Source organism: Aspergillus pseudonomiae (genome assembly GCF_009193645.1).
Source record: "Aspergillus pseudonomiae strain CBS 119388 unplaced genomic scaffold BDV37scaffold_92, whole genome shotgun sequence".
NCBI classification, from domain to species: domain Eukaryota; kingdom Fungi; phylum Ascomycota; class Eurotiomycetes; order Eurotiales; family Aspergillaceae; genus Aspergillus; species Aspergillus pseudonomiae.
Window position 1 is genome coordinate 34,105 of NW_022476084.1, and position 14,533 is coordinate 48,637.

The following is a 14,533-nucleotide window of genomic DNA, read 5'->3' on the forward strand; positions in this document are numbered from 1 at the left end:
GTAGGCTCGTCAATTACATTGTGTTCATAGCTTAACACTCCCATACTATTCATCAGCAATAGCTTACTCCTGGGATTACCCCAAGCCAACTTTATCACAATGAAAATGCACTTGACTGAGATTTCTGCGGCGCTGGTCATTTATCTTGGCTTGAGCGCCGGAGTTCTGGGTATGGTGTAGTCATATTCTTACTTTCCCCGTCATCTCATGATAATTGTAGGCTAATGATATGTAGCCTGCAACTCTTCTTCCGAGTGTCGAAAGGGTTATATTTGCGATCTTCAGCGTGGTTCCCCGACATACAAGCAATGTATCAAGGCTTGACCCTGGGATAAGGTCATTTTTGAACTTGTTGTCTTAAGGTGCAACAAATGCAGAGGGTGATTGTCTGCATGATTGACCGAAAAAACAATGCAATTACAACCCTCCTATTATCATCGCTATATGATATTGTATGCAAATTGAGTGTCGTAGTCTTTCTCTCAAGTGTGTTATCATGGAGAGACAGAAATCGCTTTCTTCACCCACAGGCTATGACCTAGCTCCAGCATGAGCATTAGGCTGTCGGCAGTGCTGGTTATTTCCGCGCCTTAAGCCTACAGCCCAACCCCAAGCTGTCCCATTAGGGTAATTCCAAACACCCACAAATTGTATCTGGGACCCTAGAGCTTACCGGGTTTCTAATGGGGACTTCAAGTTTTTTCAGTCCCTTGAAATGTCTCGAAGGCAGCCTTAAGACACTAGTAGAACCCGACCAAAACCTAGCAATACCCTGGGCCAGCCGGGTCTACCAGAGCCTATTTAAGATAACCCACACAAGTTGCCGTGGCCTCAGTAGGAACAATGGTTCAAACCCCCCCCCCCCCCCCCCCTTCGTAGGGAACGAATTCTGCAGATTTAAGTTTAATGAGTCGATACTGGGACACTAGTTACGTTCCGATCTGCGTTGGTCGGACATGCTGTATCTATTCTCCATCTATTCTCCCGCTGGTTGCTGACCTTGCACACGCGCGTGATCGGCGATAGACCTTATTTATAGCAGTAGCCACCCTCCAAGTTCGACCTCCGCGCATTCTTGATTGACAAACATTCGACCTTACCATTTTGGCCCTGGCAGGAATACATACTGTGCGCACAGTTGTGTGCGCTGGAGTAGCCGAATCCTTTAGACACAGTGCAACCAGCTCCTTTGGTGTTATATTTTCTGTTAGAGCAGAGTGGAGCAGCAGGCTTGTCAACTTGCTCATCCTTAACAAGGGTCACTCAGACTCCCCGGGTTGGAAACCATGGCGGAGCTTGTCGCTTCAGTGAGGTCAGTCAGGGATGACAATGTAAGAACTACCAATGGCTATGGACACTTTCATTGTCGTCGAATGTTCGGTTGTTGATCAGTCGCGTGAAATATGTGAGAGCTAATAGCTAGTGAAGAATGACAAGTCAAGTACTGTTTCTAATGTTATGGGCCAAAATCAAATATTTACCTTGGGAGCGTGCTTCGCCCGAGACCGCCGATCTCGAGAATAAGGACGTTGATGGGCTACAAGGTCGTCGGGATGATGCAAATAATGTGTAGATTGGGAGTTTGGCGAGAAGAGTGAAGGTCCGACAAACAGGTATCGAGATCGTTGAGGTTGTAGTCAGCGCAGATGGTGTCTGGAAATCAGTGCGCGGCTAAATGTTCTGCGTTCATGATGTATTTAGCAGGTGACAAGCGATAAACTTATATGTTTGATGTATGTAAGGGATGGAAGCCAGCTGGTATTCAGGGATTCTTGTTGAGGGCCTCCTAGCATGATGTATCAAAGTATATTCACTCCCTCTCCGCCACCTTGCCGTTCAAAGCCCCTTACACATTCTTGGTATGTCGGTATGTCGCAAGATGCACATCCTGCTCGCATAACCTGCATGCTGAGCTGAGATAGATGAGCGTGTGAGACACTTGACCGCAGCACGATGAGGTACTACTAGTGATCCCACTTGAACACCAGGTACGTAGGAAGCTGCTGCTGGGGGGAGGGAGCTGAGGTTACAATACAGTCGTGTTACGTCATGGTGGAGGTAAGAGTGAGATATCATCTTAAAAGCCACCTAGACATTCATGTGCCAGCTCAAAGGTTGAGAATCGTCTGAGGTATTTGGCTCTTGGCTTGGAATCCTGCATGGCGCCTATCAATAATCCATTATGGGATGTATTATGCGCTTCAAGCCGGGGTCAATTTCCGTTCATTGGCAATAGGTCCGAGAGGGAGGTACATCATACGCGTTCGCAGCTGCATTTCTGGATGCGTCTGGTAGTATGACAAATACAGTCGTAGCAAAACTATTCTCGCAGAAATGGCTAACCCACTCACCCACGGCAGTTAAGGATGGATCGACATCTCGCTCCGCATATATCACATGCATTTTGGTACTACATATTGACAAATACCGCATCTGGGGCTTGACCTGTAGTACATGCTGGCGGTGCGTTTCGCCTACATGATTGATCTACAGAAAATAGGCACTACAACATCATGAATAGTTACGTAATTGTTATACGGTCGCGATTGCTCTGACGGTTTTCTAAACCAGAGATTGTCGGTCTAGAGAACCACACCACCCCACCATATCAACGGATCCGGTAAAGACTACTGACGTTTACATTGCAACGATCAGAGATCTCAATACAGGGAAGGCCGCGTGTAGCGGTCATGGATTATAACACAGGAGAGGGTCGAGTGTAGCGGTCAGGGGTTGTAACCCAAGAGAGAATCAAAGTCGTCATAGATTCTATAGCGAACTACCTATGTCAAACAACCCGCATTTATCCGCAAAATTGATTAGCCTAGACTTAGATCTCTAATATGTGCAAGAGGATGTATCTTAGTAAGATATATTAGTGATAAGAGAGTTTGGAGACTCGAGTCGAGAATATCAGACAGTCCTGTGGCTGGCTACATGGCTAAATGGTATAGGTTCCTTGTGGGCCTACGATGCATGCAGATAGGCGTATACCCTCCCATTCATACGGAAAAAATATCATAGAGCACGTCATCTTACTTAGGTCCAGCGGAACTAATGGGAGTAGGTGGGCCTTAAAATGATATAAAAAGGTAGATGAAAGCTCTCGTCAGTCCAAGCTTCAAGTCATAAATTTTTTGAATCCCTTCTACATATTTATTCTCCCACTGAAAATGTCTCGAACCAGTATAGAAATACCTGCAGAAGTATCTTGGTCAAAGGCATTTGACTATTACAATGGAGATGATACCACCACCACGCGCACCGATAAGTACACATGGAGCAGAAAGATGGTCAAAGGTCGTTTTCGGGAGGATGCCAATCAGGCTATTGCAGAGGCGAAGTTCAGGGGGCAATTCACTGGTGAATATGGCGCCAGTTGGGACGTTGTATCTGCAAAGGCTCGCGTTGAATATGAGGTTTCCGCGGACATCAAGAACACCGTGAACAGCGTCACAAGGGATGAGGTCAAGGAGGAAATCTTTGAGAGCGGCGAGGAGGTAACCGAATGTGAGTTTTTCATAGTATATCTAATTTACTCTTAATGCTAATTACGGACCACACATTGTTTACCAGACAAGATTGGGCCAGAGAACCGACTTATCGGTTACCGGATGCATTTTAATGGTGGGGGTGTTTCAGTAGCATCGAGGCAAATCATAACCCGCCCCGAACCAGATCCAAACTTCGAAAAAGTGCTGTCGTCGAATATCACCTGTGCATTGGAGGCCAAACGATTCCTTCGCGGTATCCAGGTATATAGATGGTCCCTTGTTCCTATTGACACCGGCGTTAAGAGCTAACCACCATAATACCAAAAGGTTGTTTACGGTGACAAGGAGTGGCAGCGACCCGATAATTGCATTCCTGTGGACAACAACAAGAGCCCGGATATTAACAAAGGCTTTTCGTATTCGAAGTATGCAATGAAAGATCATTGATTAGTTCTCGATTTGGTGCTAATCCTTTCTTTCAGCTACGTATGGCTTGTTCCTCTGTGGGGCATCAAGGCGTCCGATTCGGAGACCTGTACTTCTCTTAGCTGCCGTCTAAGTGACGACGCAGAGACAGGATCGGTTGACCTCGCCGCGGGCGCAGGTGGAAAATACCGGTACCTGGACATTGGCAGAAATCCCGCAATTAGGTATAAGATTACTGAAGTCTTGATGATTCGGGGGGATTTTGGAGTCTCCAGAGAGGATGCATGGAAGTGGGGTTGGAGTGGAGTCAGTAACGATTTCAATGAGGGCCGTAAGCATGACTATATCCAGCTTCTCTGGAAGTCTATCAAGGTCGACGACACTGTGTTGAGTTAAAAAAAACCAGCTGATCGACTGTCGGTTTAGCTACCTGATTTAGCACCTTAAGTTATAGGTCTAGCTTGTTTATTCGGCTATATTACTCTTGGGTTTTATTCTATATATTATATACTAATATTCAGTAACGTAACCCACAAACGAGCGGGCCACACAAACGAGCGGGCCACCACGCCGCTATACTGAAATTGAAATCGGTCAAAATATCATCAATTTATATTCATATAGAAAAATGAGTAGTTCTATCGATTCGGGCAGTTCGTAATTTTATGGCCCTGTATATTACATCCAGAACATCTAGGAGGTGCGCGTCTAGACCCCGATTCAGTACGCTGAGTTCCATCTGCCTGAATAGCTTCATCTGCCTGAGCTCTGCGCTCTATATAGATTCGGGCGTCAGATACTGACGTACCCCTTTCAAAAGTAATCTGCTTAGTAGAGCGCTTTCGCTTTTTAAGTTGCTTTTCATATAAAGCCTCATATCGCTCAAGCTGATGTTTAAATAGCGTCACATCGTTTATAGCTCGTTCAGCGCCTTTAATCATTTGATTTAGGCAGGCCTTAGTAGGTGAATCGGGGCTGCGAGATCGATTTTTAAGCAGCTTTTTAAGCGTAGTTTCGGACTTTTTCAACTGCTTGACTGTATGAGGTGTTTTAGGCGCTGAACTGCCTCGGCTGCTTGGTCTACTACCCGGAGGTGTAGGGGTATTGAGTTGAACTGCCAGCTGAGATAGAACGGATACAGGATTCAGAGGAACTAGGCCGGTAGCTCTAAAAGCACTATAAATATTACTTCCGGTAAACGCCTGCGTACGAGCTTCAGGATAGGCGTCTAAAAAGTCAAGTTTATCGATATGATGAAGCCCGCAGCGTATCTTAGATTCAACGAGGCCACCGTACGCGCGTTTTAAAGGTGAGAAAACAGCAACATCAAGCGGTTGAAGTCTATGAGAAGCGTGCGCAGGTATACAGATCGGTATAATATCGTTTTCCAAGCATATCTGATCAAATTGAGGCGTTAGATAACTATCGTGGCCGTCTAAAATAAGTAATCGATATCGTCCGATAAATCGGCCTGCAGTAGCTGGTATAAAATGATTCTGCAACCAACGTAGATCTATTTCATTACTCGTCCAGCCGTTAGGACTGACCTCAATCCTCTAATTAGATAGAACCTTTCGATCCTCATACCAGGCCTCCATATGCACTTTGCCTTTGAATATAATGCAGGGAGGTAGAGCCCATCCATTAGAACTAATACATTCTATAGAAGTGACCCATTCCCGGTTACCCGGCTGCAATAAAAACGGCTTGCCTGGCGTACTAGACCTAGTAATCACTTTGGCAGTAGCGATTAGGCCCATTGCAAACCCGGTTTCATCGAAATTGTAGATATCGGATAAGGCTATGCCGTACTTCTGAATAGCCTCATTTACTTGTTGAAACCAGGCATTTAAGATCTTCGGATCTTCTGTTTTAGCACGTTGATAGTTATAACGGCGTGCAAAGCAGGTCTTAAGCTCAGGCGTACGCCTGGTAAAGTTAGATACCCAATTTATCCCTACAGTAGTAGGGGGAGATGTAGTATCACGCTTTGAAAGCAGAATATTGGCCATTTCTTCCACGTATGCAGGCCGAGGAGGCACTCCACGTAGATCTAGTGATAGAATCCACTCCTTAAGCGATTCCTCTTCACTAGTAGTCAATTTATGATTGTTTGCGCGTAAATCTGATCGAAATGTATACCCTGCTAGGCGTCTTTGTAATGTTGTACGGGGTATATTAAAAACGCGCGCGGCTTCACGAATATTGCTAATATCATTATTTTTAATAGCTGATATAGCTAATAAGACCCTTCCCTCTTGTTCCACCTTATCTTTTGATAATTTAGGCATTTTTGGTGGTATGGCTAGTGGTTGAATAGCTTCAAAAAAAACAGACGCGTAGAAATGACGCGTGGTGGCCCGCTCGATTGTGTGGCCCGCTCGTTTGTGGGTTACGTTAGTAGTAGTAGTAGTAGTAGTAGTATTCAAGTGTTCAATCTACCCAATCAAACTTCTTCTAATACGAATTGCTATAAGGGGACCTCTTTAGAATACTGGAACGGCAGCGCTCAGGAGCCGCAATAGGAGACGATAAAGATGATGAATTCAGTAAGGAGGTGAAAACTCTGCAGGAGGGCTAAATACATGATTCTCTGTGTAATGGTAGGCTGAATTACGTGCCCGATTCAATGTCTACATCCTCGAGGACCTACCAGGTAGCTGAATAGTACGAGCACCTAGACTCGCTTGGAGGGTCTGCTGACAACGCTCGCGGAACAAATCTCTTTAATATGTTGTCTGAAGACATTTCAGATCAGTTCGCCGAACTCGGGGACACTGCTGTTGACACCTGGTGTGGCGCTCTGAACTAGAGATCTATTATGAACGCGACGCTCGTCGAGTGCTTCTGTCGGCACTTCCTGAGAAAATCTTATTAATCTGCCTGGTAAGGCAATCTCTTGCAAAGGGAAGTTTGGACTTAACTGAGAGAGCGACTAAGCAATCTAACTAGCGGTTTGGTTGCAGATTAACTGGCGGAACATCATTGATGAAAGCAAAGACGTTCTTGGTCCCAGGTTCAGCTTGTATATACAGCCGGTTATTAACGGAGTCTGGATAGGCGTAGTACCCAGGAGGGGATTGTACAGGCTCCGGTTTTGCTTCTTGAAAGGAAGGTGATAGAGCTACAGGAAGATAATCTAACCTGGCTACGTATCGAACGACACTCGGTCGCGGCGTGCGTATCTAATGCGACCGCCAAGCCGTGGTAGAGCGAGACCAGAAAAAAGACAGGATGCAGAAAGGTGCGCAGTACTATCCTCATGGCTGTGCGTTTTATCGTCTTGAGCTGAGTTGAGCGTAGTGTGGCTATGCAATGACGAGCGGCAACTATGGCCTGGGACCTGCAAAATATATATCGGTTTCCAACGCGGGCCATACGCTGGGAACCAAAATGATTAGCGACCTCTCCACAAAGTGCTTGTATGAGCCCCGCATAAATATTTGCCCTTATGCTTCAGAGAACCGGAGCAGTACGTCTGCGGTCGGAGTAAGAATATGAAGAGTGCGTCGGTAAAAAGTGAGGCCTGGAACTGAACTTCAGGATACAGCTATACAGAATAAACCGCGGACTTCCGCCCTTTCAACTGTGTTGACGGAAACTTGCCACCCTTTATTCTACTAAAATTCGAAACTTGTATTGAGGGAACAACGCAATCACTATCGTTACCAAACTTGCGGGCTCCCTGGCAAGAGCACGGTGCAGGAATTTTTTCACTATACTGCATCCCTCATATATCATCGCCGTATGCAAGCAACCATGATGTTGCCCGAGGGTGACTGGCCTCGATATCAAATCGAGGCTCCATCACCTTTCCTTTTTGTTTGTCCGACATCACCTTTGCCGGTACTTGCATCAAGATCGCTGCCCAATGTTGCCTTCTACAAAGCGAACGCGTCGTCTGCTCCATGGAGAGATTACGTATTCTGCTGCAAAAGAACTCGAAACGAATATCTTACACGCATTGACATATCCAGACCAGCAGAATGAATATTTACAGGGTTTATTCCAAAAGAGCCGTGTGATTGAAGCCGTTGTGGCACACCATCTCAACTTGGGTTCGGCACGTTACCATATTAGTGATCCAGAGGAGTGGCTCTCTGGAATTAAGTATTTGTTTTAATGGGTGTTGATAATTCCATAACCTCATTGGATTAATAACCCGGGCCAGACGAAGTCCGGGACTGCCAAATCATAACAAAAGATTTCATGCTCCAGTTGTTCTACTCAGATTGGTTCCATCTATTCATCGCGATACTCTAACTGTGGATAATAGAAATAGACTATTAAATATACTCTATTATCTAGATAGCGTAGATAGGAAAATTAATCATCCAGACATATAAACGTTATCTTAAAAACACTATATATATATCTATACAATCGATATTTCTAAACTACTTTTAAATGATTTAAAACAGAAACTTTTCTTTACTTTGAATACCGCTGATTATAAAACTTCAACCAGAATTCAATTTAATAAAAAGTTGGTTAAGTTATAAGCGTTTGAAAATGTATAGGTTTTGAAGATGGTGCGAAAAAAATTGAAAAAATGCGCCCAGAACTGAAGATCATTTGCATACAACAAATAACTCAATATGCGCTTCTTTTTGTCAGTTTCCTATGTCTTATGCTTTGGTTCTTGTCCCGTGGGTCTAGTATTGGCATCGCGGATTAAGGGAGCTTAATCGCTGATTTCAATTCGTTTTCGCTATGTATGGTGCCCAGCTATACAATTAGCCAAGTAATATGCGGTTTCTCCTACGGACAACTAACCCACTTACCCAGTCCCTCTTTGCATAAGCTCAATATGCTAGACTCCAATATCTATAAATGAGTCTCGCAGATCTGCAAATGTCTTCTCCATCCCCTTTAAACCAACTAACCTACAAAGCGCACAATACAAACAATAATCCAAGCCCTCACTCCCCACGAACCCCGTCCACTACGTCTTACAAAGCTGTCACCCTGTCAGCCATGGTAGTATTTCTCTAAAAATCCAAAATATAATAGGCAACGTCTATGCAAGGCCGCATGAATCCACCTCCCTCAAACAACCTCAACACAGAGACCTAGACAACACTCCCCTCCTGCAGCACCCACCTCAGCAACTCCGCCAAACGATCACTCACCACCGACGTACGAGGAATGTCATGCCCGCCCCCATGATCAAAGACCCTCCTGTTGCGCTCCTCACAAACCCCCGACAACAGTACGCCCGCGGCAAACCTCGGATCCTTGCGTCCATAAACATGCACCGTCGGAACCCCGATCTTGACGGCACCATTCACACACCGCTCAATCTCCCCCCGAATTCTCTCCTCGTCAATCACCTCCCCCGCATCGTCGCCACCACTCCATCTGTCCGCGCCCTTAGCCAGGATGGAGGCCGAATCGGCCTGAATGGATAATTTCTTCCGGGACGCTGCATCCTGGGCTTGCATTTCCGGAGTGATGTTGTACCCCAGTTCCTCGAGGAGGGGTAGTGGGGCACCGCCGCAGATGAAGATGGCTGCTTTGAACGGAGGGGGTGCGTGCGGTGTTTCGTGGGCATGCAGGAGGAGGGTTAAGGCTGCGAGGCTGCAGCCTTGCGAGAAGCTTAGGACGGCGTCGTAGGGCCCTTTCTCGGCGATGAGGTCTAGGAGCCAGTCGCGGGCTTTGTAGAGATCTGGGATGGAGTCATTGCGCCAGAAGGTGTAGTAGGGGGGTTCGTAGAAGAGGTCGATTCCGGAGGCGGCGGTGGTGGTGTAGGGGGCGTCGATGAAGTCGAAGGTGATGGGGAGGTCTTCGAGGCGGGAGCGGAAGGAGGCTGGTTTTTCATTTTGTTTGTTATGTGATTTCTTGGGCAGGCTGGGGTTGGGGTTACGGACTGGTTTGGGATCGGAATATCTGGGCGCTGGTGCCTCGGCCGTGGAGGCAGAGGATGCGCATTTTGCGAGGATGGATGGTTTCAGAGAATTGAGAGGTTAAGGAAAATGAGGGAGGGAGCGATGGATAAGAATGGTGAGGGGTCAGACGTTGGTCTGTTTCTCATGTCAGCGCGCATGCAGCTTTGACCCCACCAGAGCTGCAGGGGACCGTGAGTTTGAGGTCGTATAATAGTAACATCTTCTCTGTACATGCTCGGACTTGTGGGACAATTTCTACCAAGTGAAGAAAACTCCGATTGCTGTACCACGTCGCTCTATAGCTCCTTCAGATTGATCTACATTAATTCTCTAGGACCTTTGGCATGCGTTATACTCCTGGACGCTTTCTCGTATGATCAACACGATCGGTGGCCTAAGGTTCTGGCCCCGATTAGCACCCGATCTCCACGCGGTAATCGGACACCGAGGCAATCATTTTAGGGTTACTTTTGTTTTGAATTGCTTCCATTCTGGTCGCATAAGTAGTGATGTGTAGATGGCAATGAGTGACTGTACCACTAGTAGGGTTAGGCTTAAATCAGAATGGCACCACTAAAGCGCGAAAGACAACAGGACAGAACGCAAGAAAGAAAATACAGACGTGTTGAACACCTGAATAGGTCCCGTAATGCGAGACTAAAAACCCGGAGGATCCCTATGGTTGAACATAAGGTAGCCTAGACCGAAACTCTTGTCCCCTATAGGAAACCCTTCCACAACTACTTGATCTCGACGCTGGCATCAACACTAGCGTTGGCACTCAGAGTCAGGACCGGGGACACAAGACCCGCCCTCGTCTCAGCATCTTCCAGGGTCAGAGTGGCGTTCTTGCCGCTGCCGATACCGAACGCTCGCTTCGTCGCTTTCCAGATCTCCACCATCGCTAGGTAGACCACGACACACCCGAATACAATGCCCCATTCCCAACCAATGGCCTGATGCTTGAAAACAATCCGATTTACTGCTGGTAAGTAGATTACCGGAAAAGCGATGACGAAACCAGCGACCACGGCCCAGAATAAGAACCGGTTGCGCCAGATGGAATGGAACACGGACAATTTGCCGGGATATCGGCCCGGGTCTAGGTTGAATAATGATCGTGAAAAGTGCTTCACCTCCCAGGCAGTGACCAGAAGTAGAAAGGTCAAAGTTGCATATGTCGTCGCTCGCGCCCGGAAGACAACCCCACAGCTTTCATTCCAGGATTCGTTACAGTCGTGCCCCATAGAAGAGGTGCCATTGCCGTTTCCATAGATAACACATACAAAGGCCACAAGACAGAGCGAGCCCATGCACGTTCCATATATCATCTTGTCGGTGATGAGTTCCCGGGTAAACACCCCCACCTTTAGGTCATGCGGGGGGCGATACATGATGTCGGGCTGAGCCTCTTCGAGCCCCAGGCCTATCGCGAGAAATGACGAGGTGACTAGGTTAGCCCACAGAATCTCTAGCGGAGAGAGGGGGAATATAGAGTTTCCCTCCGTATCTTTGAATGCTAGAGCGACGAGTAGTAGGACGACCTGTGCGATATTTGAGATGAGTAGGTGCATCAAGAACTGTGTAAGCAGTTAGCGAAGGTATAATGTCTGTAGAAACGCTATCGTGTACCTTTTGAATATTATCGAAAAGCCGTCTTCCCTCTTCAACTGCTTTTACAATGGATGAGAAGTTATCATCGGTCAAAACCATATCGGCAGCTTCCTTAGCCACGTCACTTCCGTTCTTTCCCATCGCTATGCCTACATCGGCGCGCTTTAAAGCCGGCGAATCATTGACACCATCGCCAGTCATGACACAAAACGCGTTACGCCGATGCATTGCTTCCACCATTCGGACCTTTGTAGTTGGACTGCATCGCGCAATGACGAGCGGTAACTGCTCAATAGCATCTATCTCAGACTCGGACAGTCGATCGAACTCCTCGGCTGCCATCACCAATCGGCTGGACTTCGCACCCATAATGGGGTCCAGTATACCAACTTCCGATGCAATAGCGGTTGCTGTCCGAATATGGTCACCAGTCAACATGTGTACAGCGATGCCTGCCATTTGGCATCTCCGTACTGCTGCGGCAGTCTCAACACGAGGGGGATCGTAGAGTCCCACGAGTCCGCCAAAGGCCAGATTTGATTCAGCTGTGCTACGCGAGGATACTTCAGAGTCTTTATCAATAGGAACCTTTTTGTACGCGACACAAAGAACACGCAGCCCCTCTCCAGCCATTCTGTCTGCAGTCTGTTGAATCGAAGACTGCTCTATTTCGCTGCTATTCAATCGAGGGATAACTGCCTCTGGAGCTCCCTTCATATATACCTCGTTCATGTTCAATTCAAGGTTCCGGTAAACTACCGTCATCCGCTTGATAGAAGAGTCAAATGGGTATTCCGTATGAAGTTCCAAATTGCTGTTCTGCAGTATGCTTGGCTTTCCGAGGCCAAATCGCATCGCGAGGACCTGAAGGGCAATTTCCGTTGGTTCCCCGACGGCGATCCACCTCATTTGTGCACCATGTCCAGGCTCCTTTTCTGACAACATCGACTGCTGCTCTTTGTGTACGGTTGAAAGGTTGCATAGTGAAATAGCATTCAAGAAGGTATTTAGTGTTTGGTTACCCTGTATGGTGTCCGGTTGCCAGTCAACTTCGTCAATTTGAACCAACCCGCTCGTCGGGTCATACGGGTTGGTTGTCTGGCTGATGGTAACAGTACCGGCACGGGGGATCCAGGCCGTTCTTGCAATCATTTTGCCTTGTGTGAGGGTGCCAGTTTTATCGGAGCAAATATTTGTCACCCCACCAACAGCCTCAAGGCACTGCAGCTTACGCACAATGACATTTCCCTTTGCCATTGCCTTTGTACCCACCGCGACCGTGATGGTAAGCACTGCAATCAAGGACTCAGGTACGACCGCTACTGCAACACATATACCGTAGATTAATACTTCTCCCTGCACGTCGAATTTATTGACAGAGAAGACAATGATAGCGAGAAGCACCGCAAGCCCAAAAAGGAGAAGGGCGAATTTGCTCAGCTTCACCTGCAATGGCGTCCCGACGAGTCCTAGGATGTTTTTGGTTGTAGACTTTACATTCTGGAACGCCTGGATGAACGGGTTAGTGCTTCCCAGATCTCTTTTGTCTTGAAGTAGCTGAGCTATCTTCCCAACTTCTGTCATCATTCCCGTAGCAGTAACGATTCCTGTAGCTCGGCCCTGCGTGGTGCTGCACCCAGAATATGCCATGTTTGTTCTGTCACCAAGCGGTACATCATGCGAGGTCAGCGTGATATGCGGTGTCTTGGTCACCGGCAAAGACTCCCCAGTCAACAATGCCTCGTCCATTGAGACATTCATACCATCGAATAGTCTCATATCCGCAGGGACGATATCACCAACCGCTAATTGCACAATATCACCAACTACCAGAGACTCGGCTTTTACCGAGGAAACCTGACCATCACGCAGAACCTTGCATACAGGTGCGGATAGTCTGTGCAGAGACATGATTGTCATTTCTGCGCGGTAGTCTTGTACAAACCTAGATGAGCAAATATTAGCCGGCGCAATCATCCAGTTACAATTTCTAACATGCAGATTGATAATCGCAGGAGAGAGAAGAAAAATGGAAGCATACCCGACAACAATGTTGAGGAGAATGACTGCAGTTATCACTCCACCTTCAATATAGTCATCGATACCAAAGGATATCGCCATGGTGATCAAAAGAACCTATGCTTTGCGGTTAGGAGAATGAAAATGTGCGTCCTACATCGGAGATGCAGAAAGTAATAGGTATCTAGGCGATCATACTAAGGTCAAACTATTGGAAACTTGCCTCACCAGTATTTTCCATATGGATAAACCCTCCATCTCTCGGACCCTGTTAGGGCCATCTCGCTGTAGGCGAGTGGCCGAGTCGGCGCTGGAGAGACCATGGCTTATGCCCAGTCAGTATGTGACCCGGCGTCCTTTCAGATATATGGGAAGCGTACCGAGCATCAACGTCGAGAAGGACAGCCAAGTGCTCTGGGTCAATAGTGTGAGCATACTGTAACGAGCTGCGACAGTCCTCCTGGCGAGAGAAGTTATTTGGTGCAGATTTCACTGATGTCGGACTCTGCTCTTGTACCCGGTTTTCAGGCTCGGGATCTGACTTTACATCATTGGGCCGATTCGTTGGTTGCAAGTTAGATTCCTTCTGATAAGGACATATAGGAGGCTCCGTCGATTCTTCGACATCGGGTGGAGATGTTTCAATGCCCATTCAAAAGAGTAAATGAAAAGAAAGGGAGAGTATTTGCTCTGGAGCTCACTGGGAATATTGGACTAGGATGGGATGGATGGGAGCGGAAGTGGCTGAAGAGGAAAGAGGACGATCAAAGAGAACGGCGATCCGCTCCAGACAGTTTCCAGGGATCTTGGGCCAGCCACTTATACCCCAGCTTTCACTGCGGGAAGGGCAAGGTACAAGGCGGAGGGCAGTGAGGGGTTCTCATTGCGCTCCTCACATATTATTGGGAACCAGACATTAGTATCTTGGCCGATTTCATGGAGCTTTGCGAATCCCCAACACAGCTCGTCCACAGAGCCTTGGAGTCAGAGGGCGCTAAGGGCTTGGAAGGTGGTCTGGGCATAACGAGATTGGAGGACAACGCATCCGGGGGATCTTGGGGCGAAGGGGATCGAGCGTGATGATTCGTTGCG

The 14,533-nt window shown here is 47.3% G+C and overlaps 3 protein-coding genes across 3 annotated transcripts; 1 reads left to right on the forward strand and 2 right to left on the reverse strand.

Moving 5' to 3' along the window:
• Positions 1-3,173: 3,173 nt before the first annotated feature.
• BDV37DRAFT_287366 (uncharacterized protein) lies at positions 3,174-4,316 on the forward strand (the record flags this gene model as incomplete). Its single annotated transcript, XM_032088088.1, has 4 exons — positions 3,174-3,510; positions 3,577-3,755; positions 3,822-3,919; positions 3,977-4,316. 4 exons carry the CDS (start codon positions 3,174-3,176, stop codon positions 4,314-4,316), a joined length of 954 nt encoding a protein of 317 aa, XP_031936957.1.
• A 4,254-nt stretch (positions 4,317-8,570) lies between these two features.
• BDV37DRAFT_259848 (putative EF-hand calcium-binding domain protein) lies at positions 8,571-9,912 on the reverse strand. Its single transcript, XM_032083181.1, has 2 exons — positions 9,791-9,912; positions 8,571-9,729 (listed from the first exon to the last, which is right to left on the reverse strand). Exons 1-2 carry the CDS (start codon positions 9,849-9,851, stop codon positions 8,993-8,995), a joined length of 798 nt encoding a protein of 265 aa, XP_031936958.1. The 5' UTR covers positions 9,852-9,912; the 3' UTR covers positions 8,571-8,992.
• A 352-nt stretch (positions 9,913-10,264) lies between these two features.
• Positions 10,265-14,523, reverse strand: BDV37DRAFT_259852 (putative potassium/sodium P-type ATPase). Its single transcript, XM_032083182.1, has 5 exons — positions 13,822-14,523; positions 13,640-13,766; positions 13,464-13,558; positions 11,441-13,367; positions 10,265-11,388 (listed from the first exon to the last, which is right to left on the reverse strand). Exons 1-5 carry the CDS (start codon positions 14,091-14,093, stop codon positions 10,549-10,551), a joined length of 3,261 nt encoding a protein of 1,086 aa, XP_031936959.1. The 5' UTR covers positions 14,094-14,523; the 3' UTR covers positions 10,265-10,548.
• Between the last annotated feature and the right edge of the window lie 10 nt (positions 14,524-14,533).